Here is a 25,613-nt window from a genome sequence, read left to right as displayed (position 1 = left end):
ACTATCTACTCAAAGAGTATTTTATACTGCCAGTGTCCGTCCCAAAAAGAGGTTAGGGCTGTCACGATAAACCCATGCAAGTCTACTTTACATCTAGCACTACCACTGCGTGTGTTACCGCTCTACTGCACTCTCTAAACGGCCTCCTCAATGGCTGATCAGATCAATTTGAATGCATCTACAAATGCAGCATCGGCTAAAAATGAATTTTCAAACTATTAAACTAAAGCAGTCCTGTGTTTTTATGTTCTTTGCTCGATGAAAAAAAGAGAATCTGTGCAGGAGCTGGAGGCACATGACACAATTTAAGCAGAAATAAAAAAACGAGGTCACCCCTCGCTTGTTTCCTTTTAGCAGCATCAGATCACCTGCCTCAGCTGGAAGGGGGAGACCAGCAGTGAGGGATCAGATAGGAGGGCAGCAGGGCCGGTCATGGAGGACCTACTGCCACACTCTCAGTAATCACATCGCTTCAGGAGAGCGAGTGAAAACGCCTCTAGTGCAGCTGTCACCTCACCATGATTATGGGCCAGAGGCATGTGATTGAGCTGAAATGCCATCATGGGTGGGAAGTACTGGGGAGAAAGTGTGATCATTTATTAATAACTGGTCGGTCAATTTCCCCCTTTTTTGAATAGCTTCTCTTCTCATATTTAGATTTTTTTGAATGCCAGGTGTTACATCTGTACAGTATACCAGCTAGCATTCCTGTCTGGTTTTCTCAGTATTTATCTCCTCAGCTAAATTGTAGAATGAGATGAGTAAAGTCTATCTTTTCTAAAACGATTGAATGCATACCAGCAAACCCTCTGACCCCACTGAAACTCATAGAAACCCTAAACCTACGTACAAAACAATTATATTTCCGAGACCATATATATTAAACCATATATTTTAAATGTTGCAATACAAAGTGCAGTGTATGGTCATTTCATTTCTGACTGGACCCTTCATTTAAAAACTATATTTATAAATGATGCATAAGGTGTAAAAGGTCAGCCTCTGCTTGCATGTTAACTCAGAGCAAAAAGGAAGTAGTAGAATTAGCAGACTGACAGGGTCCTGCAGGTTCAGCCTGGCTTTTGACCTGCCAGTGAAAACAAGCAAGATGAAGAAGAAAAGGCTAACCTTAGGGGACATCACAGGCATTCATTATCATGCTGTCTACGACATTCTCCGGGATATGTGTTATTTAACAAAGGCTCTTTTCCCCCGCTCGACTTTTAATTAGCACAGAAGAAAATGACCTTTTTGAATTGTCAAAGGATGTGCTACCTCTATACATATACCTCTATCAATTTTATATATATATATATATATATATATAATCTCCCACACACACACACATACTACCACATATGGGAGCAGTTTTGAGTTGATGTTAAAAGTGTGTCTGCAGCCTTTTGGCTTCAGCTGTTTTCTGATACCGAGATTTTTCTCCTCTGTTTATTGCAATAAATAGTTCCTTGAGTTTAAAAAAAAGGGAAATTCAAATCGACATTTCTTCCTGCAGTTCATTCACGTCCATGTAAATCATGATATTGAAATCTTTTCAACACAAGCAAACGACCAACATGTGGTGGTGTTGTTGTCAGAGTTAAAAGTAATTAAAGTTTTGGTCGCTTTTTGAAAGCCAGTGAAAGAACATTTTTGTCTCTCTTCCTCTTTATTTTCTGTCTCCGGTGAGAATCCAAGGAGACATTTAGCTGTCTCAAACACACCAGCCCGCACCCACTCATACGTGCACGCTCTGCAGCTACACGCATTGTCTCCCAAGGAAATAATTATTTCCCCTCCTGGCTCACCTCTCCCAGACAACCTCCGGCGCTGAATCGGTGTCAGAACGGCGGAGGGAAAAGGCTGCGAGCTGTCTCCCTCCCTTGCTTTCTCGGGCATTAACCAGAGATAGTGTCGAGTCTGATGGACAGGACAGAAAAGGAGGAAAAGAAAATTCCCTGTTTACTTAAATAGCAGCCAGTGCAAAGAGGACATGGGCTGGAAACAGTGCTGATCAACTCAGCAAGGCAGCACACGTGTCCGTACATAAAGACGCGTGCGTGTCCTTTTCCAGGCTGTACCTACTTTTTCACTGCATCTACTCTGGAGAAAGAGGGGAAAGGAAATGAGGGGCAAAGGAAATGAAGGAGGGAGGAGAAAATGACAGCGTTTTGAAAGAAGAAATTCAATTTTTAGTCAATTTGTCACTAAGAGAATGATACAAATACTTATTCAAAGTAAAGCTTCTTGATTATTATATTCCATTTGTGCCAATTAATCCCGCTAAATGTTTTGCACTTTACCCTTTTTAATCCAGTTTAATGAATACCTGCTTTAACATCCGGTTTGCTGCTCCAAATGGGAGCCCTTGCAGATGTTCTGGCATCTTGCTCTCCTACCTAATTCCATCTTCATTCAAGCTCCACCTCTCTCCAAGAAATTCAGAATATCTAATAAAGTGAGGGACATAATTCCGGTAGGGAAGGGGCTAATTCCTTGTTTGCCCTGTTCGCACACAAATGCAGTGCACCTATAGGTCTCCAACCATTATCCACATAAACCCCCGAGCTGCTGCCTTCCCAGCTGTGGGGAAGCTCTCGGATGTTGGAATTACAGAACTGTTGAAGCGTGGCTAAGGGATTAGTTGAAATGAATCCACACAGTATTTTCCATGTGAATATGCACAAAGGGGAGTTTTTCCACTGCTGCTCCCCCTGCTGTTTTCTAAAAATGTCATTTTGAAGATAAATGTTTTCATTATTCAAATTGGACAAAAAGGGTGGACAAAATTAAGAAACTTTGATTTCTAGATGTAATTCAAGGTGAGAAAAGGGTTATAAATTGAGCAGCGTGGGTGCTAATCTGACCTGCTATGAGGAATAATCACACTGGAACATCAACCTTCTTGAGTCCTGCAAATTGGGTGGACAAACCGGGCTTGTCAACTCTTCTCAGCGTCCTTTGCTTTGTGCTTACATGGGCTATCTGGCTGATGTTAAAAGGTTGTCTGTTGGCGGCGTGTTGTTAGAGTAGAAAGTGTCTACTAAGCTTGAATTCAGAGAATAAATCTAGTGGAACATTAAAAAAAAGCAAAAAATATGCTGCCGTAGATGCAAGAGCAGCAGAAATGTTTCATGGCTTTCGCAATTTGTCGCTATCGCCACAACATCCTGCCAACACACTCCAGTCCGCTTCAGGAATGTTGTTGCAACATCGCTTCTTCATCATCTCAGAGTACAAACCGTTATCTTTTGGTTTAAGCCCTCAAAGCAAAGCTTGAAAAGACAAAATACACAGGAAATATCTGTTCTATGTTCAAGAAAATTTTGAACAAAACTGCACACATTTCTCATTTCTTACCCTGGGGTGTTAACGGGATCATTTTGTAGTGAAAGTCAATGGCTTTACATTCCATTATTAACTGAAAGTATCAGGTAACAGCAACACTTTGGATCTGCTTAAGTGAAATAAAAAGTTAATCAAGGTTTTACTGAAACTTTTTTGTTTTAATGGATGCTGTAGAATAATAACTTTTAAATATAAAATAATATGTGTGTATATATGAATGCGTGTGTAGAATTTGAGCATAAAGCAATGGCTAGACAGGACTTTTGGCATAAACCAAAGTATTTACAGTGTAAAGACCCACATGGGAGATTTACATCCATAACTGCTGCGTGGAGCAAGCGCTTTCCTTTGTTTACACCCCTATATTTAAATTTAACATGTCTAGCGTTGTCTCACTGCTATACCACTGTCAAAAGAAACAAATATATTCCCCTCGGCTGCGGTTTTCATCCAGCACTCGTCTCAGGCTACAGTTTCCTACAGATGCCAGGAGTATATCCTAATGATGGGTGCAAGAGATTTTATTCGCCACTACAACACGCCGACACCTGTAATATTTTAGTTTTGAAAAGGAGAAGAAGCCAGTGGCTCTAAGGGACAGCAAGTCTTCTGCTTTCTCAAAGCTCACACATCAGTTTTAGCGCAGCTAAAATGACGAGGGGGGGAATCCAGAGGGTTACCCAGAGAAAACAAGGGCATGCCTTAGAAATAATGACCAGCAGTGACACCAAATGTTCACTCTTTTCTCCCCCTGCTAATGTTTTTTTTTTTTTTTGGTTGTACACCATTGGATGACTTGAGAGTAAATGTGTCTTTCAATAACTCTTCAAATATTCAGCAACACACACCACAGCGTCAGGGTCATGTTGAAAATGTGATGAATTTTTGAGTTGATACTGGTTTCTTTTTTAATTAGATGGTCTGATAGCTCTGGTATTCTCTGGTCCCTTGTGACAGGTTGTGGGGGTGTATTTGACATAACGCTCCTGGGATTTGGTGTGCAATGAAAGCTGGCGTGTGAATCCGCTCCGCTGAGTGAAGATCCTAAAAATATTGTAATCCATCAATCTTTCCGTGTCCTTGAAATGATACACATTGTGAGGGGACATGCTGTTTTCTGGAAGCGTTATGTGCTCAGAATTATGAGTCTATTTTGCACCTGTCAGCCAGGTTTAGGAAAGCTTCTCATAGTGCCACAAATGTGCTGTTTTTCTCATTATTATTGCAACAATACTACGACAGGAAGAGGCGAGAAGTTACCAAAGCGACGTTACTGGTACTGCCTTTTGTTTTAGGGCATAGATGATTATTTGTAGCGTAGGAGCGTTAAATTAAAACTTAAATGAGGAGTCTGTGGGATTAAGTGGCATCTAATGAAGTTGCTGATTGCAACCAGCGGAACCTCACTACACAACCTGCTCTGTTTAATGTGCAACAGAGTTGTACAACCTTCATGAAAGACAAGGGCTGTCTGCAGAGCCCCCCGCCCCATGTTGACATGAAGGAATCCTTCTAAGTGCAATGCACTGACTCTTCCTGGTGATTATTGAATTATATGAAAACATAGTTGGGGATATCAATAGCTTCCCCCCCCCCCCCTTTTCCTTCAAGCTCTCATCCAATTTTTGAGAAAAAAAGAATGGTTCCAAGTCTGTATAAAACATTAAAGTAAATTTCTTTTCATTTTTGCATTTGTACAAGGTTTAAGAATTTAACCATTTTAGATAATTGATTAACAAAGTAAATTATGAATTTGAAAGTCCAATTAATTTTTTTTACAGAAAAACTTTTTTTACAGAGTTTTCTTTTTTTGTCATTTTGACTAAAGGGCAACAGCCAATTTGGACATGCACACATTCTGTTAAACTAAGCATTTGAGTGAATATGTCAAGGGGAAGGAGAAGGAGAAGTCGGCTTCTCCCTTTCGCCTCTTTATGCTCCAAAGACAAATGGATATATATGCCCCACATTCAGCGCAAAGATAAAGGTAATTAATCTATCCATTATTACATCTAATATTCATCTCCATAAATACTTTCTTTCACTTTCTAGTTGTGTGTAAAATGTCACATCATTGCCAGCGTTCCGATCTGGGCCTTTGCGCGTATATGCCACCAATGCTCATAAACCTCTGCAACAGAATCTCCCTCATTTCACCTCAGTAGGCTGTGATTGAAAAGGATAATATGGATACAGTAAAACAGAAATCTATATAAATATGGCGAGAGGACAGAGTGGAAACAAAGGTGTGCTTGGAAGCACACACACACACACACTCTTTTTCATTACCTGGGGAGACGTACAATACAGAGGAGTTGATTAGGATTGCCGACAAAAGGACAGTAGGCTCCAGCTGCCTCTCTGAATTCATTGTCATTAGCGGTGGAACACCAAGCCCCTTTCAAACTCATTAGTTGATAAAACACTCCGGATTTCCCATTAAAAAAACTCATTCATCCTTCCTTGCCGGCAATGCCCCCCTCCCTCAAACCGCCCCCCCCATACTGGATCCTTGCATTTCCACACCTTCAAAGCCGGTCCGAAGAAATTGCAGCTATTTTTCTCAAGATTTTCCTTCAGATTCCTCAAAGATGGATTGTGCAAGTAGGGTTTCACAAGACCTTTAACCACAAATGTGAACTTCTTTAGCATCTGCAAAACTTTCAATTCATTTTATTGTGGGTTAAAGGTTTTTCCCTTTTTCCTCTTGGGATTTGGAGTTGATGGGGTGGTGTTTGATGTATATACTCTGACCGACTTGAAAGTAATAAATATAAAAATCTTCAGCAACAAATAATATCAAGTTTCCTCGCAGAGTAACAATTTATTTAAATTTTGACAAAAGGAAATACATATTTGTGCTTTGTGCAGTTAAATGAACAGCTTATTTTTTAAATATACACTTTATACACTGTTATATATAATATGAATTGAAATGTCACCACTTAATAAGTATTAAATCTCAGACTCCCTCTGCACCCATTTGTACCTGTATAATCTAAAGGTGTAAAAAAGACCTTTTTATCTTTTGAGTTTTCGAAAACATTCATTTAAAGATGAGTAGTGTCAAAATTCAAGTCAGTACATCCTGCCAGGATCAACATCGACTTCTCTCATCATCTCACACAAAGGTCATGAAGCCACAAAAGTACCAGTAGTGTTTTGTCTCTGATGTAATCAGACAGTATCAGACAGAGACGAGAGAGCATCGCCAACGCCGGCCGTGAATCCACGCAGCTTAACCAGGTCATTTAGCTTGATCACTTTGTCTGAGATCCCAAAGACGCACCTGAGCACACAGTTTCCAGCAATGGTTTTACACAGTAGACAATAAGTCTCCCCACACATTTTTCCTCCATTGTAATGTCGATTATGACAGGCAGTTTTGGTTGTGAGGGCGAGGGGAGAAGTAGCGACTAGAGCCGGTTGAAAGCGTTCTACAAATTTGCATGGAGGTCCTCGTGTCGCAGCACTTTATAGGTGAACCAGTAGAAGATGTTGAATATAAGGAAGCTCAAGGGAAAGATGGCTCTAGATATGGTGTCGATGCGCTTGGCCCGGTCCACAAAGCGCTTGTGAAGTACCTCTCCATCGTACAGGGTAATTGGAGGTGGAAGAGGAGGCGGCGGGGTGAACACAGCGGCTCCCTCCACGGCGGCACCATCCTTGTTCTGCAGGCAGTGGCCCAGTCCATAACCCCTGAAGTAAAAACCACGGCTTTCCCTCACCAGCTCCTCCTCCTGTGGAATCAAGCATAGGAAAAATAAGATTTGGCCCTCTTGCTGTCGACCCAAATTAGCTTTTATCATTTTACGTTTCCTCTACGTGGCTGATTACCAATTGCGTTTGGGATGCAACAGCACAAAAGAAAGAAAGCATGAACATTTGACTTAAGGGGTTACAATGTTTGTCTCTGGTTCATGTTAATGTAAAAAAAAAAAAAAACTTAACTCCATGACACAATGTAATTTATATAAGGTAAACCTGTAATTGCTGCTATTTTTGTCTGGATAGGGACAGACGGAAACAAGATACCTTCAGAGTACTGTCGTGTCTTTATACGACGTACCGCTTTTTTAAATTCTTCACACATGCACTGTTAATACACAGGAAGCACAAACTAAGTGTCACCAGCCTCTGTTGCTCTCCTCAAAGGTGCTAAATGTGATATTCGCAGCACAATATAACACAACTATTTGCTATATTGTGGAGTCATGCTTTGATGCGCAGAGAATGTCTTTTGTGCTCTAATACCGTGGTTGCAACTGATATCGCCGAACCAAACCCACAGCGTCGTTGCCATTAGAACATTAGCTGATTTTTAGAGCTGTGCCGGGGCAATAGATATGGTGTTAGTTTTGGAAAGCGAACCTTTAAGCTTGTTGAAGTTTCTATGACACATGGAGCAATCAAAGGACATCATCATTGAGAGGAATAAAGGAATTTTATTCTGAAAGTAAATTCAAATATTAACCTCCATCTCTGCCTTCCAGCTCTTCAACATTGCAGAATGATAGACCTTTGAAAATGCTTATCATCTTTCCCCCACCCAAAGACAGCAAATGAGACATTGTACCTTTTTATTAAAGAGAATATCAACAGACATGCAGCTTAACTCTAACTGTTCTCTGCCCATTTGAGAGATTCACTTTAGCAGAGGAAAGCGTGATGTAATTGACGTGCCTTGAAAGCGTGCTTTTTAAACGCTCTGTCAACACCTCCCTTGGTGCACCTACGGTGTTTAGCTAAAACAGACTTAATATATAATATACTGTAATCTTCCTCTGCCTTCCTATTACGTACCGTGAGTTACGATCTGCTGCCTCAGAGACTCACTGCACCACACAACCAGAGGATAGTGAGCTGTAGCCCTTCTAGCAAAGCTTAATTATCCCTCCTACCTTTTCCTAAAATCATACATGAGCATAAAGCTAATAGTTGATCATCTACCGTGCTCTCAGGAGCAGCTACACACTGCGATTTGTTGGCTCAAGATCAGCCGAGACTAATTATTCTTCAGTGAAAATATTTTCTTTTTCAAGATATCAAAAATGCTGAAAACAAACTAAATCCCCTCAAAATAGTTTAATAAATGCCCTTATTCTCATAATTCCCGAAATGTAGATCAAGGATTTACTACCAGTGATGCAACCAAGCAAGCACTTTCCTCTAGCCGGTTTCCTGCCTTTATGCTATGCTAAGCTAACGGGACACCAGTTGTTTGCTCTACCTTCAAAGTTGTCATATGCGAGTTGTGTCAACATTCTCCCCCAAGTCCCGTCAATAAGGCAACGATAAAAATGTATAACTGTTATTTTTCATATTGTGTAGTTAAAATGAACAGTTTTGCCATCGGTGAATGCCAACGTACTCGGAAAAACGTAATGGACGACATTTTGAATTTAAGATTAGACTTGAACGGGATACACATTGGGGGGGACAAGAAGGGCAATAATTCCACGCTAGTAATATTTGTATAAACGGGCAGAAGGTCTGTAGGAGCAGGCATCAGTGACGGGGCGAGATCAGCACAAGGTAGGTTTAGCATGTGGCAGAAATACCACGGTATGTTTAAAGTACACAATCAATTTGGAAGAATGCAGGCATGGACAAAAATTGTGTTGAAGGTCAGGCTTGACAAAGGGTTAAATGTTTTACCCTGGCACAGGCGCTGCAGTGCTGATTCAGGTTCCTGTAGGCTGATTGTTGACTGTTACCGGGGAGGTCATTCACTTTCCGCAACGACTCAACACTGCCAGGCTGACTTGCAAAAACCTCCGTTGAAAAGGAAGGTAGACACATTGAAATAAGAGTTATTGGTCCTTTTATTTCATCTTTAGTAGCAAAACAAGACTTTAGTAGTCTCCTATACAAAAAAATATTAATTCAACACAAGTTTCTCCAAAAGTTTTGGCCGTGGCTCTTAGCATTTTGTAAAGAACAAGAACTCCCCGTGCTTCATTTAAAGAAGAAATGAACCTACGCCACGCCAAACATAAAGTTATTAAATATGCAGACTTCAAAGTCCGATGCTCTCAGCTTTTAAAGAGGCACTGTGAGTGTGACGTTATGGGGCATCATCAGTGGCTGTTCATTTAGGGAAATGGCTTCCAAGACTAACCCTTAAGTCATTTCATTTATTTAAATACTATCAGTTAAAGCACATATTTTGGAAATTTCCACAGTGCGGATATTCTACGCTCAGAGATCGCCAGAGCTATGAATCACAGCGCTGAAAGTGCATAGATAAACCATGTCTGAGATTAGTACCCTCCATCAGATCCCAAACTCTCTCTGCGTTCAGTTGTGCATCAATGCCAATCAGATGGATAGTTTGTGTCCCTAAAACTCCTGAGTGGGAGTAATTGTGCAACTAATGTGAACACGGGTAGACCTTTTCTCTCTTTCCCTCATCGATGCAGGAAGGCACACTGCCTGATAAATCTGCTGGACTCTTCTGCCTTTTACAAGGGAACTTTCCCATGAGTCTGGGACGCTGCCTGGCCAGTGAGCTGTTTAATGGGATTTTCAAACAAAACGGTCCCTCAGCTGTAAACACTTTTATCCGGCAACTTACAAGCTGTATGGCCTTTTCTTATCGTCTTTTTTTTTTTTCAACCAAAATCAGTTTTGTCCACTGATGGTCTGCGGAAAAGCAAGTTTAAGACTGTTTTGTTTCTGTGTGACTTTCCACAATTGAAGTTTCCTGCGCGTTTGGATACAAAATATGAAGCGATGCAGTCATGTTACAAGGTTGACTCATAATATTGGTGTGAAAATTGTTTCCAACATGGTAACCAAAACATTTTTTTAAGAAAAGTATTTCAAGAAAACAAAAGCAATTTATGTTGCTGGCTAATTGTCTGTTCAAAGAATTTACCGAAACGTTGTTATACAATAGCATGAGAGATGTAGTCAAAGTGCCTCACTAAGACTACAGAAATGTACGTGTTGCACTGTGAATGGGGGGTGAGGGTATCCCACTGGGGCAGGGTTGGTGGTTCGGCTTTGCTCTGTGACGCATGTAGTGACGGATGGGAAAAGGATGGTGGGGGCTCGTCACAGGTTGTGCTCCTGATGGAAACAAGCTTAACTGAAACGAACGGGCCTCAACTATTGCCTCATGTGATACGACAGCCAGCTGTAGCGTGTTGGTGCTGTCAGTTCCTGGATATACAGCAGCCAAAAATAAGAATAGGCATTAGTTAATGTTATAAAGGCTGACAGGGACTGGAGTGTATTTATGTGTGTGTGTGTGTGTGTAAGGCTTCCTCATGCTTGCTACCTTTTTAAATGCCGCTGCAATATCGGTCTGTTTCAGCGATTTATGTATTTGATTTTGTATGTGATTTACACTTACTATTCTTTGCTGCCGCTGCCTTTTCTTCAGCCTGATGAACTCCTTGTGTTGCCTTGAGACAAAATTCACTGCTGCATATTCCAGCAGGGCGGCAAACACAAACAGAAGGCACACCGCCATCCAAATGTCGATGGCCTTCACGTAGGACACCTGGGAAATAGATGAGGTCACGGCAATTTACAAGAAAATCAATGAGGCTAACGGATAATCCGTGGGCGCTTTCGTGATCTAACCATTCCTCCGCTCTGGCACGTAGTGACACACGTCTTTGGGAGGACCTAGAATCGCAATGAGTCAGTGGGTTTGTGGGCAGTTGACACATAGCCAGGAGACAGGGTCACGGCTCAAGACTTAAGGTTCTATGTCATTCAACGGCGAATACGCGTCGCAGCGGATCAGCAACGCTCCATGAACCTGCATTGTGTGGATACTTTTGTCTCTTACATGTTACAGTCTTCGGCTGTCACGCGTTTTTTGGGCTTAGGTTGATGGTGTTAACAAGTCTGTTGTTGCTGTGGTAACATGTTGACCACCTGCTGACTAGTTTTAAAATAAATCTTACTACAATGTTCTGTTTAGCCGAATAATGTTATCATTTACCTTTTCCTTCCATCGTTGTCCTCTTTGTTTAAAATATTCTTTTTCATATTTGGGTAGCAAGAGAAAGAGCTTTGAGAGAGAGTTCTGTTTGGTTTACAGACAAGTACTGAATATTTCATAATCCTCTTTAAAATCCTTCAAATTAAAATATCCGAAATCCCCATAATTAACATATCCTTTCTTGAAATTGTTTGTGGCAAATTTAAGAAAACAGAATGTTGTCAAAACCCTATTTTAGCCAATAAGAAAATGGCATTTCCCATCGTGAAGGTAGAATACAGTCTCTCATAAACGTTGTTTATTTCCAATTTATGTGTCACTTTTTGGTATCAAGTATGTTGATGCAAAATGTCAGAAGAATGCCTTTTCATTCATTCACTAACCTTCTTGATGATATTATAGTATTATGCCATGCCTGTGTCTCTCTGCTTCCTTATTGGAGGAAGAACAGCATATGATGTTTATTCATTTCTATTACTTAAATGCTGTGTGCTCCATTGATTTTCACACAATAAGCAAAAAATCATGAATGGACTCGGATTTTAAAACAGACTGTGATTACTCCCCCCCCCCAAAAAACAACAACAAGTCTTTTAGCCCTGTCCTACATTTCTGGGTTCTTGCTTATCAGTTTACTGAGTAAACAAACAAAGAATCCACCTTCCGCTATGTTCAAGCAATCAAACATCTTGTCCACTGTCCAAGACCCACCTTCGGCAGCGAGGCCCTTGAACCAGAGCTCTGCGTGGTCATCGTCAGTACAGTGGTGATACCCAGACCCACTCTGGCAGGTGCAGCGTCCATGTTTATCCAGAAAGACACCCATGAGAGGATGACAATGAGGAGGGACGGGATGTACATCTGGATCAGGTAGTAGCCCATTTGACGTTCAAGGTGGAACTTCACCTCAATGCAGGTGAATTTGCCTGCAGATACATGACGCGGTACATTCAACTGGCTTGCTTAGCGTTGCTTACAGTGTTGGGATGTGACTGGGAGAACGGGCTGAATGGTAAAGGTGCATTCCCAGTTACACATTGGAATTTCCAAGTGAAGTTGCTGGTTTCTTGACGCCATCCGTGGAGTTTGTTATTTACCTGTGTTGTAATGCTTAGTGCAGTAGCCCAAATCATTCTCCTCCTTTAGCACAAACTGGGGGAGAGTGAGATCATCAGCCACCTGAACCGGGTTGTCAGACAGCCACTCAAAGATCAAGTCATTCATGGTGTAACCAACTGTGAAAGGAGAACGGCAGAAAAAGAGAGGATAATTTAGTAAGACAGAATGTTATATTCACTTAATCTAAGATATTGAATTGACTATGAAGACACATACGCTGTATACAAACTAATATATAAATATATATATATATATATATATATATATATATATATATATATATATCTGTTCATGCACTTCATCTAAGACAAATTGTGTCACACTCTTATTATGGCACTAACATTCCATAAAAAGTAATATTTCATGATTTTGCCCTTTTTATAATATACAAAACATTTAATTGTTGTGTGTAATTGTTCAATTAAACTCTTTAGCTCAGGTTCTCATGAGATTTCGAGCGAGAGAGAGAGGTGGTTTTACTTGCAACTGCACGCCATTTTCAACATATTTATAATATTTTACCAAAGGTTGTCCAAGTGGATATTAAAACGAGGATTTACACTGTTGCTATGTGGGGAATGCAAGAATTACAGGATTTCACATGTCTGGTTTGCTGTAAGTTCAACCAAAACTATGCTTTTACTGTATATTTCAAATACTTGGTGTACCATTGCAAGTGTGTATTATTTTGATGACTGTAATCCATGTCCTTCTTGCTCCTCCTCCTTAACCCGATTTCTTTTCTACAATGCGATTGTCATTGGGATATTGTTGCCATAGCATTACATCTATGCATCAGAAACGAGACACAGAATTAATCTTGTGGTGATATAATTTGGGTTTTGCCCATCTGTCCCGCTACCAGCTGTCCTCTGCCATCATGTTGGTCACAGTAAAGGTCACCCACCACCGCTCCAGTCATGTTGTTGGGTTGCTTGAAGGTTACAGAATAAAGGACACGAGGAGCATATCTGCCTATGACAGTAGGAAATGCTTTATGTGTGAACGCACACTGAGCTGATTTGAATGAACAAACTAACAATAGTGCATATATACCTTTTTTAGCACCCGTCTCTAATCTTTGCTTCCTCTTGAATGTACACTTTGGTGCACCACTCAGGATGTGTCAATAAATATTCTGCTTCCACACAAGGTTGCTCTTTTGAAATGGTTGTGACACTTTTTCTGCAGCTACCTGATTATACATACAGAATATTAAAAATGCATGCCTCATGCAACAACACAGAATTTCTTGCACATCTGAAGAATACCGATGTCCACTGGGACCCTTTAGGACCCAACGAACCAAGGTGTCAATTATTAATAATTGATCCCGTTCATTGTTAATAACACGTCCTGCCATAACCAGCAAGGGGCTGTATGTACAAAAACATAATGTTTATGGTGCAATAGAAATAAAATTCCCTGCTGTATGTGAGAAAGCTATAGTGATAACAGTTACCTCCTCTTTTCATTAACATTAAAAAGCTGTTAATCAATCTTAATGCAGCCATGCATGTACTTTGTGTTTTTCCTCTGGCTTTAGTTACAAAGTGTATTTGAGGGTGGATGCTGATGGCACAGGGCAAAGCGTGATGGTAAAAGTTGCATATATGGCACTTTTCATTTGTCCGAATTGTATTGTTGGTATATTAATATATATTGACATAAGCCCTTGGCACTGAAGGCCAGAAAAGCCGATTGGCCTTGACTCCCTTGAAATCCAACGATAACTCTAGTCTTTCTTTCTTTTTTTTGGTTCTCTCTTATGTTTCTCCAAACCTTGTAGTGGCAGTAAAACACATATGTCCTCTTAACATCGAGCTCCACCCAAGGTGATCCCACCCTTGGGTGGTGTACAGTAGCACTTGTCAACACAAGGCCAAGTTTTCTCACTAGAGGCCCTTTAATGGGGGTGTGATATGATACACAAACCGATAAGCACACACACTCCCTCTTCAAGCAGATATCTGTGTGCCTGAGTCCTCTCCTCTACCTTAAGGGTAAAATCCTATTATATTTTTGTTTTGATCTGTCTGACGTTGTGCACTAAATCAACTAGATAATTAACTGGTAGTTTCAGTTTTGTCCCTGTGTTAAATCCCGCTGCTTACTCTACAAAGAGCTCTACAAACCTCCTGTTACGGATGCAAGCAGAGTTCTCAGTGTTCAGCTAGACTCATTTATTTGCGAGAGATGCTTCTGAGAAAGTGAAGGGACTTAATGGTACGAGTGCTCCTTCTGGTTCCGCCCTCTTGCTACTTTAATTTTTTATTTTCTCCCAATGACAGGAAATTAGGTCAGTTAGGTAAGCTCCAGGCACAGAGGGTGGGTCACATATAATAAAAGGGATCTGAAAATTAAAGTTTTATTATTTATATCCTGAAAATTGGTTTCACGAGGGCAGATGCTATTTCCACTAAAGGGAAGACTGGAAAGGAATTCTACCTTTCCTACATTTGATCTATTTACAACAACTTCTAAACGTTTCCTACGCCCCATCAGCCATTATTGTGGCTATATTTGTGAAGCTTTGAGTTCTGTGCAGTTCAATTGTTCTTTGTGAATTGTGTGGATGCAAATCAACAGAAGCTCGCACAGGAGATCAGGTGGTGGCAGACAAATGCACACCGTTAAACTTTTTGGGGTTTTGGAGAACACAGGAGCTGCAATCGGACAACATATTCTCCACATATTTCCCAGATCTTGACACACATTTATGGTCATGATGTAGTTACTATTTCTTAGAGTATAGCGAGATAAATCAGGAAAGGGGGGAGGTAAAAAGAGGACAGTGACACAAGGATGTCAAAAAGGAGGAGAAAACTCACAGCTTTCAAGCTGCATTGTACAGGTCTGAGTGTCCATTGGGAAATTCTTCAAGTCCATAGGGCAGGACAAGGTAAGAGTCAGCCTGAGATGGAAGAAACACAGATTGGAAGAGAGAAGAGAAGTAATGGGAGGGATGTCAAAAGAGGCCCAAAAGCACAATGGAGCTCAAAGAAAACCAATCCTTCCTCTTTGTTCTTTGAGGGTTTAACAGATTACAAAAAAGGGAAAATAAATCTGTGACCAGCTGCTTTGTTTTCCAAAGTAAGAATCAACCCTAATTGGACAAATGAGAATACTAAACAGATTTTCAAAAGAGTAGCTTGGAAAACATACTCTGCCATTGGTGCAACCAGTAATCAAATGGAAGAGTAATTGGTGCAGGCATCCCTGGTTTTATTTGTTGTGATGTTGATGCATAAAGCCTTCAAAAATCCTGAGAGAAGAGAGGGGGAGAGCGAGAGCGAGAGCTATTTGGTAGTCTGTCTGGAGGAAAACCTAATTACCTGCTCTAATGCATCGCCCAGAGGCGAGACAAGAGCCGCCAGCAGTTTACACAGACATAGATCTGCTCCTGTGTAATGATGACACAATCAGTGTGTTTTTTTACAGCTGAAGAACAAACCACAAATAGCCAAGCGATTGATTCTGCTAACGCGGCATTCATTGTGTCTTGTATTTAGCGAACGCAAAGATGTTTGGTCCATAATTAAAAAACACAGTTGGTAAACAAATCTGGAAGACGCAGTAAATCAGTTCAATCAGGGCGTGATTATCTATATTTGCAACAAAGGAGGGTTTTTTGTCAGATATAGACCGATATAAGGATGCCTCTTTTAATTTGTGTAATAGGAATATAAAATGAATGATCATTTTAACTCACATTTTTAAAACACATTTGAATGAGTAATTCCACACAGAGGATTTTTCAAGTCATACTGCATGTCATTCATGATGTCATTCTCAAACTACCCACAATAGTAGTCAAGAATATGATCTTTAGTTACCTAATGCTGTACAGAACGCTGCCGTCTTGGAAAATCCGTAGCAGCTTGTTGTCAGTGGTGACCTCGTGAAAATTGGCACCTTTCTCGTTTGCAAAGAATAAATCCGGTTTCCAGATGGAGTCCAACATGGAGGGATCCAGATCCAGGGAGTCGTCCGGGTATTCGCTGTAAGCCAGGCGAGGGTCGTTCCATTTTTGCCGTAGAAATACATTGAGCCGGTAGTCCTGTGGAAGAACTCAGGGAAGTTAATGGAATATATATCAGCGGTGACGCTTGTAGTGCAGATGGAGAGTCTAGAAGTGGATCATTCTGCAGCAGTGATTTGAAAAGTTTCTTGCTATGTTCTGTTACATCGTCCCTGACTGATGATGACTTTAAGATGACTAAAGCTCTTTGAAAGATGAAACCGTGATGAAACCTCACAGTGAAATTCCATCCGAAAAAGGTTCATTTTCTTCTGTCTTTCACATATGAAATGTTGTGATCCACACAAAGAAGATTTGACTAAATGTGTCCAATGGGCTTTATTGCTGCGTTGCTAACAAATAAAAATTGTATTTGGAGGATTTTTAATGCATAAATAAAAGCATTCTTCCATTTGTGATGACTGCTATAAGCACTGACTGTTTTACATATGGTCAATCTGTGTAATGTAACCTTAATGTTTATGATAACAAATGATTACTTTGGTTGAAAGACTGGTTTGAATGCCTCAACTTATTCATCAGATATTCCTAAAGTAGTTCAAGAAGATGATTTAGTGTTTGCTCAGCCAATGTAAGCCATGCCAATAAGTACTGAAGACACTCACTTCCTTCCTGCCTGCCACCAACATACGGGAGTAATTTAATTAAAATTCCAATCTGTGTGATTCACTCAGAACTAATATGTTTACTTTGCTTCTTTTTTCTTGCTTGTCCATCTCATTCATCTGAATAAAAATCCTGCATCTTCAGCGCAAGCGTTACTCTTGTCCTTCTCTTAGCTGACCTTTTACTGAAGGTTTGACCATGCCCCCCCCAGACGCCCTCACACGGTTCTGTGGTGTGTCCAGCAGCTGTAACGCTGTCAATGCAGAGTCTACAGACTTTTTTTTTTTTTTTTTTTCATCGGAGAGCCTCGTCCTCTCTCCCGCACACGTTTTCATCGGTTTTAGCAATTTTTCATTGTAATTGCAGAGTGGACAGTTAATTATCAGCGTGTCAGTGACCCATTGGTCTCTGAAGGTTGCACTGCTGCGCTCCGGGAAACGCAGGCATGAGGCCACGGCTTCAGCACTAAGTGGATTGTAAAGAAGTTGGATTTTAAGAATGATATATATATATATCTAAGCGAGATTTCTTTCAAATTATGCTAATGATATTTCAAAGAAAATTTACATCAAAAAAAATGTCCAAGGTCTTCTTACCATTGTGGTTTCGGTGATGGACCCAAAGCTGTTGATGAAAATGTTACAGGTGACATTCACAGCTGGGCCTGAGGGGAGAAAGAAACGGACTGAATGCACACATCCTACTCCTCGGATAGGATTCATGAGTTCGCACCACATACAGAGATACCTATGGTATTGTATTGCATATCTCCTGTAACTTTAACATTTACAGCAGTTTATTCATTCATTTTGAGTCCAGCGAGCTCCAGTTCTCCTTTTGAAGAGCCTGTTGGCTAATGCAATAAGGAGAAAGTACTCTTCCCAAGCCCTTCTGCGAGAGTAATTACAGCCAAAATACTTCTAATTTACTAAAACTAACCACAGAAATGTTCTCGGAAACAAATCAATGGAAATTACTGAGAGCGAGGAAGGTCACAGACTCATCAGTCCACATTTTAGCATTTATAAATATTGCAATGTGCAAGCCTGACCTTTGACATTTTGTGTATAAGATACTTATTTGCATCAGTAAATACGTTTAGTGAAAAACTAATTTGTTTTTCCTTTTCCCAATATTATGGTTAAATTTAGGCACTCAAAGCTCTTTATGGTTGGGGAAGATCATGGCCGTGCTTTGATGTTGAAAAGGCATTAGTGTCTTGAAGTACGACATAATATATGAGCTTATTAACAGTTAAATAACACCATAATCCGTTCCTAACTTTAACGCCGCTGCTTTTGTTTGCCGTAACCCAGATTTCACAAAGACTCGTGCCTCCATAGATGGACACAGAGGGAGAGATGATGGGAATCAAAGACGCTGTGAGGTAAAAGGTGCAAACAATGCAATGTTAGTTTATGCTGTTTGCCGCATTGATTTTTTCCGCTTATCACCAGCAATGGGAGCGGCAGGTGTGCAGGCAAGAAAGGTACTTTCCTTGTTTTAGACAAGCTTTTTTTAATTACATTGTTGATTTATTGTTTATATGTGCCATGCCCGGCAGCAGCCTGACGAAGGAAGTAGCTTGTTAGCGGTTTAGCCTGACAACCGACTTTGTAATGCAAAAGAATGCGTAACTATGTACCACTTCCTGCACTGGCTACCAGTACACGTACGTCAGGCGGCATCGACGTTTAACTTCAAAAAATAATTGTGGGCTAGCAAAACTAGCCTGCACCACAAAGGGTCATCTGGAGTTTAGGTTTGACAATTACCTCCTGAGTGAAGAGTTCGACAGGCTGATGCAATATTTATGTACTAAGAAGCTAGAAATCTCGTCATATCGTGGTTTCTGACAACCGCATACGACACATGAGAATGGTCAGCTTTTTCTCTTTCAAAACGCCAATCTAATGGTGTTTGCTTTAGTCAGAGCTACTGTGTTTTTCCCGCCCTGGCGCGTACCTTTGAAGTTGGGTCTGATGCGAGCATCGTAGCCCGACGTTCTCCCCATGAGCTTGTCCAGGAAGTCCGACGGAGACAGCTGTGGTCCTGCCCTGCCGGGGGGCTTTGTCTCCTCCTTACAGGAGCTCAGTCTAACATGTGAGAGAGATGGGAGAGGAAACACAAAGGAGACCATTTGAGAAATGGCAGGAGGATGGTGTGTGTGTGTGTGTGTGTGTGTGTATGACATACATACATTTAAAAAAAAAAGTATAACCAGCGGCGGAGGAGGAAATGAGTGTGGAAAATGAATGGCCTGTCTCAGTCGGGCGGGTAAAAACTGTATTTATTTCACATCATGTTTGAGACATATTGTAGTTGTTGGGCCCTAAGCGCAAAGACGCAAAATGGAAGAAGCGGTAAACTTGTCCCTCCGCTGCGCTTCCCACAGCTCGTGGCTTAGCAGGCGCGAGGCTCGACAGACTGATGGCTCAATTGTAATGCTCTGAATGTGACACCGGGGGAGGGGAAGAAGTTGACAGAAGCTCCAGTGAGGCTCAGCCAGCCGCTGACGGGAATAACCATCAGGGCACTGAGAAAAACATAAAGGAAAACGACACAAAGAAGCATTTATGGAAACGAGTGAGACGCCGTTTCGTGTTCACAATGTGTCGAATGGTGGTAGTGTGTGTCCACTTGCGATAGACTGGCAACCAGTCCAGGGTGTAGCCGGTCTCCTGGGATCCACCCCACCGACCCTCTAAGGGTAAGCGCAATGGAAAATGGATGGATGGATGGATGGATGTTCACCATGGATTTGATTTCTCTGTAGTCCCTGTTGGAGAACAGCTGATTGCACCCAATGCTCTTGATCCCGTTATTAACGTTACATTAAGTTTAATCTGTGATCGCTGGAGTAGAGATGGCTGCTCCAATCCTTTCCGAGGCACAGCTTTGCCGATGTCTTGTGTTCTTGTGTGGCCACTGATTACCAATCCTGTGGTCTCTCTGCTGTATTTAGAGCCCAAAAAAAACACATCGTCACGGGCAGCGGCATCCATTACTTTGTGTAGGATGTTTTTGGGATGCTCCAAGTAGAGCTGAGGATGATCCAGAGAATTAAGAGCAAGCAAGGTAAGAGCAACCTTTAAAGAATTGTTTTGAAAATGTAGCTGCGGCAATCAGTTTTAGATTTACAATCTTTATGATGCTGCGGTTGAAATAATTCTCCTCCAAATGTCAAACAATAAGGTATACTTTCAAAGGCCCGATGAAGAATTTTAATGATATTGGCATAATTACCCTCTATTACAATGCATTGAGGCCAAACTTCTTCCGCAATCAGATAATTCAACCTCTCATAATCATGGAGGCTTTTTATTTTTTGCTCCTTTTTTCAAATCACCCATTAATTTACTTTAAATTCCTGAAGCTGACTCCTGCTTGTATTGCACATGACTTACACAGACACGAAGGGAAAGAGGAGGGTGAAATTAAAATGACAGAATTGAAGTTTAGTGGTAACGTCCAAGCTGTAAACGCAGTACAGAGTTTGTACAGTTTAAACTATTTGTACGCAAATAAAACACTACAACTTCTCAAGACTCAAGCTGTTCCCGTGTCTTGCTACTGTATCATTTTTGTTTACTCTGCAAATAGATTAATAAATACTACTTGTATAGCTATTACGTGTTTTTTGTTGAAACTTGCAGATCAGTTTGCTGATTTAAATAATTTTGACTTTTTTGTTCACTATTTCATTACATACATTTATTTGTATGATGGTATGTTAGTACGTTAACATGCAAACAGTTATCGTGGTAGCGTACCACACTTCAGCGCTAATCATCCAATAGTTTCCCTTCCTGCAGAACCACAACTAGTGCTGCTAAAAAAACCCACAAGCACCGGCACCTTTAGTTGATTCTCCCAGAGGAGCCGCTGTGCACTGCTGTCTATATTATAAAGCTCAACACTCGCTGTTCCCCTGACTCCACTCCACTGCTTCTGGCTAAAGTCAACTGTGTACGGTTGCTGATTTTACAGTATGTTGGTGCTCCTTTCATCTCTCACTCTCACTCTCTCACACACACACACACACACACACACAGTTACAAACTCACACAGGGAGATGGATCGATGGGCGGTCTTGCGCAGAACACGATAACGGAGTCTCTAGCTTGGGTTGTGCTTGTTAAATGGATCAACACAAAACAATTAAAGATCTTAGTTTGGTCTTGTGTGATATTCTGTGATCGGTGACAAGCTTTCAGAGGCAAATGTTAGTGAGAATAAACTCTGTAGTTTTCAAGATTTGAACCAGAAAAGTCTCTTACACAACTGCATGTTCTAGCAGAGATTTATAAATGCACTTCCAGTCAGGCAGCCAATGACTGAGGTCCATTTCTGCCATCAACAAGCACATTTATATTCATGCCATTGTTTTAATCTCCGTGATTGTTCATCGGCCTGACAAAATACTTTCAATGCATGCAGAGTTTTGTGGTTCTGTTTTTTTTCCTTTTTTGAATTGGGGCCATTTTTCCACTGTGAATTCTTTGAGGTCTACAGCTGAACTTCTCACCCCGAGCTGTTGGAGGAGCTGTTGAATTCTGCTTCCATTCAGGGTTTACATCACCTCCCGATTTAGCACTCATTCATTTCTAATTGGACTTATGAATTTCCTCTCTATTGTTTAATTAATGCTTCCATATTCTTATTTCATAGAGAGGGTAAAAGAAGAAATGGCCTATATATTTTCTTTGTGTTGGTTCTTCTAAGTTTAATTGTACTATACAAGTCAGTCCCACAATTATATTAGCAGTCTCTAGTGAATATAAAACTCTAAGTCTGACTGCAAGTCAGGCTCCTAAGAACCCTTCAAAGCTAAACGATGTGTTCTCTGTGTGACTGATTTAAATATTAAGATGCTCTTTGGTGACATTTAATGAGCTTGACCTTTTTCCCTCCCCCTACGATCCTTTGGTTTGAGCGGCCGTACCAGACTGATGTCGAGAATACCAAACAACCCTGTCTTTCCTTCCGCGACAGAGCAAGCTTTGACCGTCTCTTGTTTAATGAAACGTTTTCATTTTGCTTTGACAGCAAAGCTGAATAAAAAAAAAAACAATTGTGTGTCCACGTATTCAAGTAGTAGAAAAATAGAGGCGGTTATGGAGAATTCCAGCGGCAGCTCGGAAATAATTTAGCTATCTTTGAACTTTCTGTATGCCAGCCAATACTACTGAACATATTTTGTTATCTCTGAGATACAACAACTTTTCTTGTTATCCTTTGCAGCTACGGACCTGCAAACTAACCACATTAGAGATTCAGTTATTCCATTCTGGATGGAGTCTGTATAGCCGTTGTCCATCATGCCGTGCTCCGTCTACAGCTACGAGAGGGAAACACTGTTATGACAAACCTGTCAGGACTGTGCTGTCAGCCGATCAACCAAGAGAAGCAACTGCACGAGCAACTCCTCTAAGGAGATACTCTCCATCTGATTAGCATTTCACCCTACCTGGCGTTAAGCAAAAAACTTCCGTCAGCCATTCATTCAAATCAAAGTACGTGTATGCAGGAAAACAGCGTGCAGTAATTTTCCTGCAAACGTGGATGGGTCCACGGATGACTCATTTTATGTCACCAGTGGCAGTTTCTTTTGCCATAATCATGGTGACAAACCTTGTTTTTAATAGGTGTTAAACTAAATGTACTACGTAAAGCGTCAAGGGTGTTGAATCTGAATACGGTATGAAAAGTACAAAATCCTGTTAATATTATCACGGAAATTCAGTTAACAGGCAACTCAGGCAACTCAAGCCATAAATGAGAGGCAGTGTAGTTGCTACCCGTTTCCACTGTACTGAATCATTTAGTTAGAGGGAATATGTGTTCATATACAGTACTTCTTACAGAGTACAATATATCCAAAGCTGGAGCTCATGTGTACAGTACGTCAGGCTCAAATGTAGGATGACATAAATGAGCTGAGGTGTGAGGGGTTGAGAGGCGAGGTCAGCGATTCCCCTTTTTTTTTTTCCACATCCATAAAGCCTCACTGTACAAATAGCAACATAAATGCTAAATGCTTGTATTAAAATGTAGGTTAATATATATTTAGTCCACAAAACTGGTTGATTGTTTTCACTTAATACCAACATGAACTGTCTGTATGGTATCATCTTATTCTGTTTTAACTCTGATTCGAAAGTAACCAATGAAAATGGTCTCTAATTAGATGGGAGGGGATTCTGCCCCTGCAAATAAATTCCTTTAATTGCTTTTTCATTAAGAAGCTGGTGATCAGAAAAGCCCATCATATCACAGTGTGGCTTTGTCGAAGGAAGCAGCGGGGGATATCAGGCCCGTTAGGCACCCATGCGTGAACATACTAACTTTTTAGGAACATTAGCATAATGGGAAATGGAAACAAAAGTGCTCCTTCCGCCTGTTGAAACACATTGCTTTAATTTCCTACTTGTCTAATTTCCCTTGACATTGACTTGAGGCCAATTTATGGCATATAGAAGACCTCTCACTTTGAGGTTAAATGTGGAGCTTTCAGCCAATCAACACAACTTTCTACCAAGCTTGTCAAACCACAAGAATTCACCACTTCTGCACAGTGACACCTTCTAGGTGTGGCAGCCGAGAAACAGAAAACACTTCCAGGCAGAAGCCTTCTACTGATCCTGGTTAACAACAACTACTAAAGTACTGTGTTTATGTTCTGAGACCTTGTAAGGATGGAAAACCTAATTCAACAACTAAAAATGAATGCATTCAGAACAAGAATCTGCTTTCTGTACGTCCACAATAAGCCAGAGTTTAGTTGGTGAGATGATGTGCACGTTAAGTGTTCAGTACAGGGGTCTCGTTTCCAAAGCAGATTCCTGGAGGTTCGTCCATGGTTTTACGATGTGACGGGAGAACATGCATATTCAATCTACAGTCAATCAAATATAAGATGATGGATTTGAAATTACTCCTGAATTTGTCAGTCAATTTTTTGCATATGACTCCCCCTCCCCCGCCCTCTGAAGAGCAATATCTTTCATTATGCAGGAGCAGGTTGGTGAACAAGAAGAAGTTAAGGATTTCTAATTACAGTTGCTGTAAACTGGCTGTTACTTTTTGTTGTTTTTGTTAAAGGGTGAGGCTGCTGGCATTCTATATTTTTAGTTCATCTCAATGAATCTTTCTTTTTAAAAAATTTAAAACGTTAAAAAAATAAAAATAAAACCCTGCCTTCAGTTTTTCTGGATTCATGAGGATCACCGGACTACATATCGCACCAAAAAATCCATCTTCTCAGGCTTCAACTAGTTGTGCATTCGTGCTGGACGATACAGAGAAGCAACTGTTCAGAAGAATCAATGGCAGCTCCTGAGGAGGTTAGCGAAGAGAAAAACAAGAACAACACGGAAAGGAAGGAAAAACACAAAAAAGTATACTTTCTCTCCTGTGGAGAGTTTGATTGACAGACTGTTCGTCCAATCACCTGGCATGTATTTCTTTGAAATGGCCTGTGCTTTTTCAAACGTTTTCCAGTGACTGCTATTCTGATAAACCATCTTGTGGGTCAGGTTAGCAGTTTTTACCTACAGTTACTCATTAATAAATTAATAATAAGGGAATCATTTCCAGCTGCAGCTTCAGGGTTTACATTTATGGAACCAGTACGGTGATCAATTAAAAATAAATTACAGCACCCATAGTTTATAGGAATGAGGAAATGTGTGGCTTATTAATGTGTTTTTAATACAACAGAGACAACAATGTAGGTAAATGGTACAGAGGAATACTATTTCAGGCCAAATCCGTTCATGTGTGGATCAAAGGGTTAGACAGAGGAATAAAAATAGTTGTCAGATTAATGATACTTTAAATAGTGGCAGAAGATTCATTCCCATTATCTTGCAGTGTTTACTGGGATTGCTTTTAAAACCACCCCCATCTTCGAACTATTTCAGTTCTCCTTTTGTGTTTTGTGTTCTTGATCTTTTGTTTTAGAGTAAAGCTTAATTAGTTCAGCCATGAGCCAATGCTAATGGAAGAATCTTCTTTGTGTTAATTACAGTATTTTTAGCTGTCTCCATGCAAACCCCAGGGTTTAATGATTCAGATTAATCCATGCTGACTAAACACTGACAAAATTCCTTATGCGTTTAAGTTCGAAATGCAATCTTTAATCTTGCGGGAGTGAGGCTCGACATCTCCAGAGTACCCAGCAGACGTTACGTTTCTTGGCCTGTGCCACAGCAGTGGCTCAATGAGCTGTGGTTGGTAACAGATTTATGCTCATGATGGCTGGTTTCTTCTACACCGAGCTGCCACCCTGGGTTTTCTCCATGCAACCTGAGCTGACCTCCTGCGCTGATCACACATTCCAGTCTAGTGACTTGACATTTTTTCTCTGTGTGAATTATAATGTCTTTCTCTTTTTTTTTTATCTGCTGGGATTTGGAAAACAGAGTTATAAAAAGTGAAGTAAACGCTTTCTCCATTCCCTTATTGCCATATATGCTTTCAAAATGCCACAACGAAATGAATTATTTAGCCGATGCACATTATCTAGCAAATATGACT

The 25,613-nt window shown here is 40.7% G+C and overlaps 1 protein-coding gene across 2 annotated transcripts in view; it reads right to left on the bottom strand.

Moving 5' to 3' along the window:
- Positions 1–6,145: 6,145 nt before the first annotated feature.
- glra4a (glycine receptor, alpha 4a) overlaps positions 6,146–25,613 on the bottom strand; it is a 31,296-nt gene continuing 11,828 nt past the window's right edge. The window contains exons 2-10 of one of the 2 annotated variants that reach the window (XM_040175196.2): positions 19,038–19,168; positions 17,669–17,736; positions 16,261–16,484; positions 15,256–15,338; positions 12,403–12,540; positions 12,017–12,231; positions 10,706–10,855; positions 9,004–9,120; positions 6,146–7,085 (exon numbers count right to left, since the gene is read on the bottom strand). In XM_040175196.2, coding sequence (XP_040031130.1) covers positions 6,783–7,085; positions 9,004–9,120; positions 10,706–10,855; positions 12,017–12,231; positions 12,403–12,540; positions 15,256–15,338; positions 16,261–16,484; positions 17,669–17,736; positions 19,038–19,168 — 1,429 coding nt within the window. In that variant the 3' untranslated portion in view covers positions 6,146–6,782. The remainder of the gene's footprint in view (positions 7,086–9,003; positions 9,121–10,705; positions 10,856–12,016; positions 12,232–12,402; positions 12,541–15,255; positions 15,339–16,260; positions 16,485–17,668; positions 17,737–19,037; positions 19,169–25,613) is intronic. The other variant, XM_040175197.2, reaches the window with a different exon arrangement.

Source organism: Gasterosteus aculeatus, chromosome 4 (genome assembly GCF_964276395.1).
Source record: "Gasterosteus aculeatus chromosome 4, fGasAcu3.hap1.1, whole genome shotgun sequence".
NCBI lineage: Eukaryota > Metazoa > Chordata > Actinopteri > Perciformes > Gasterosteidae > Gasterosteus > Gasterosteus aculeatus.
This window is presented reverse-complemented; position numbering and strand designations above follow the sequence as displayed.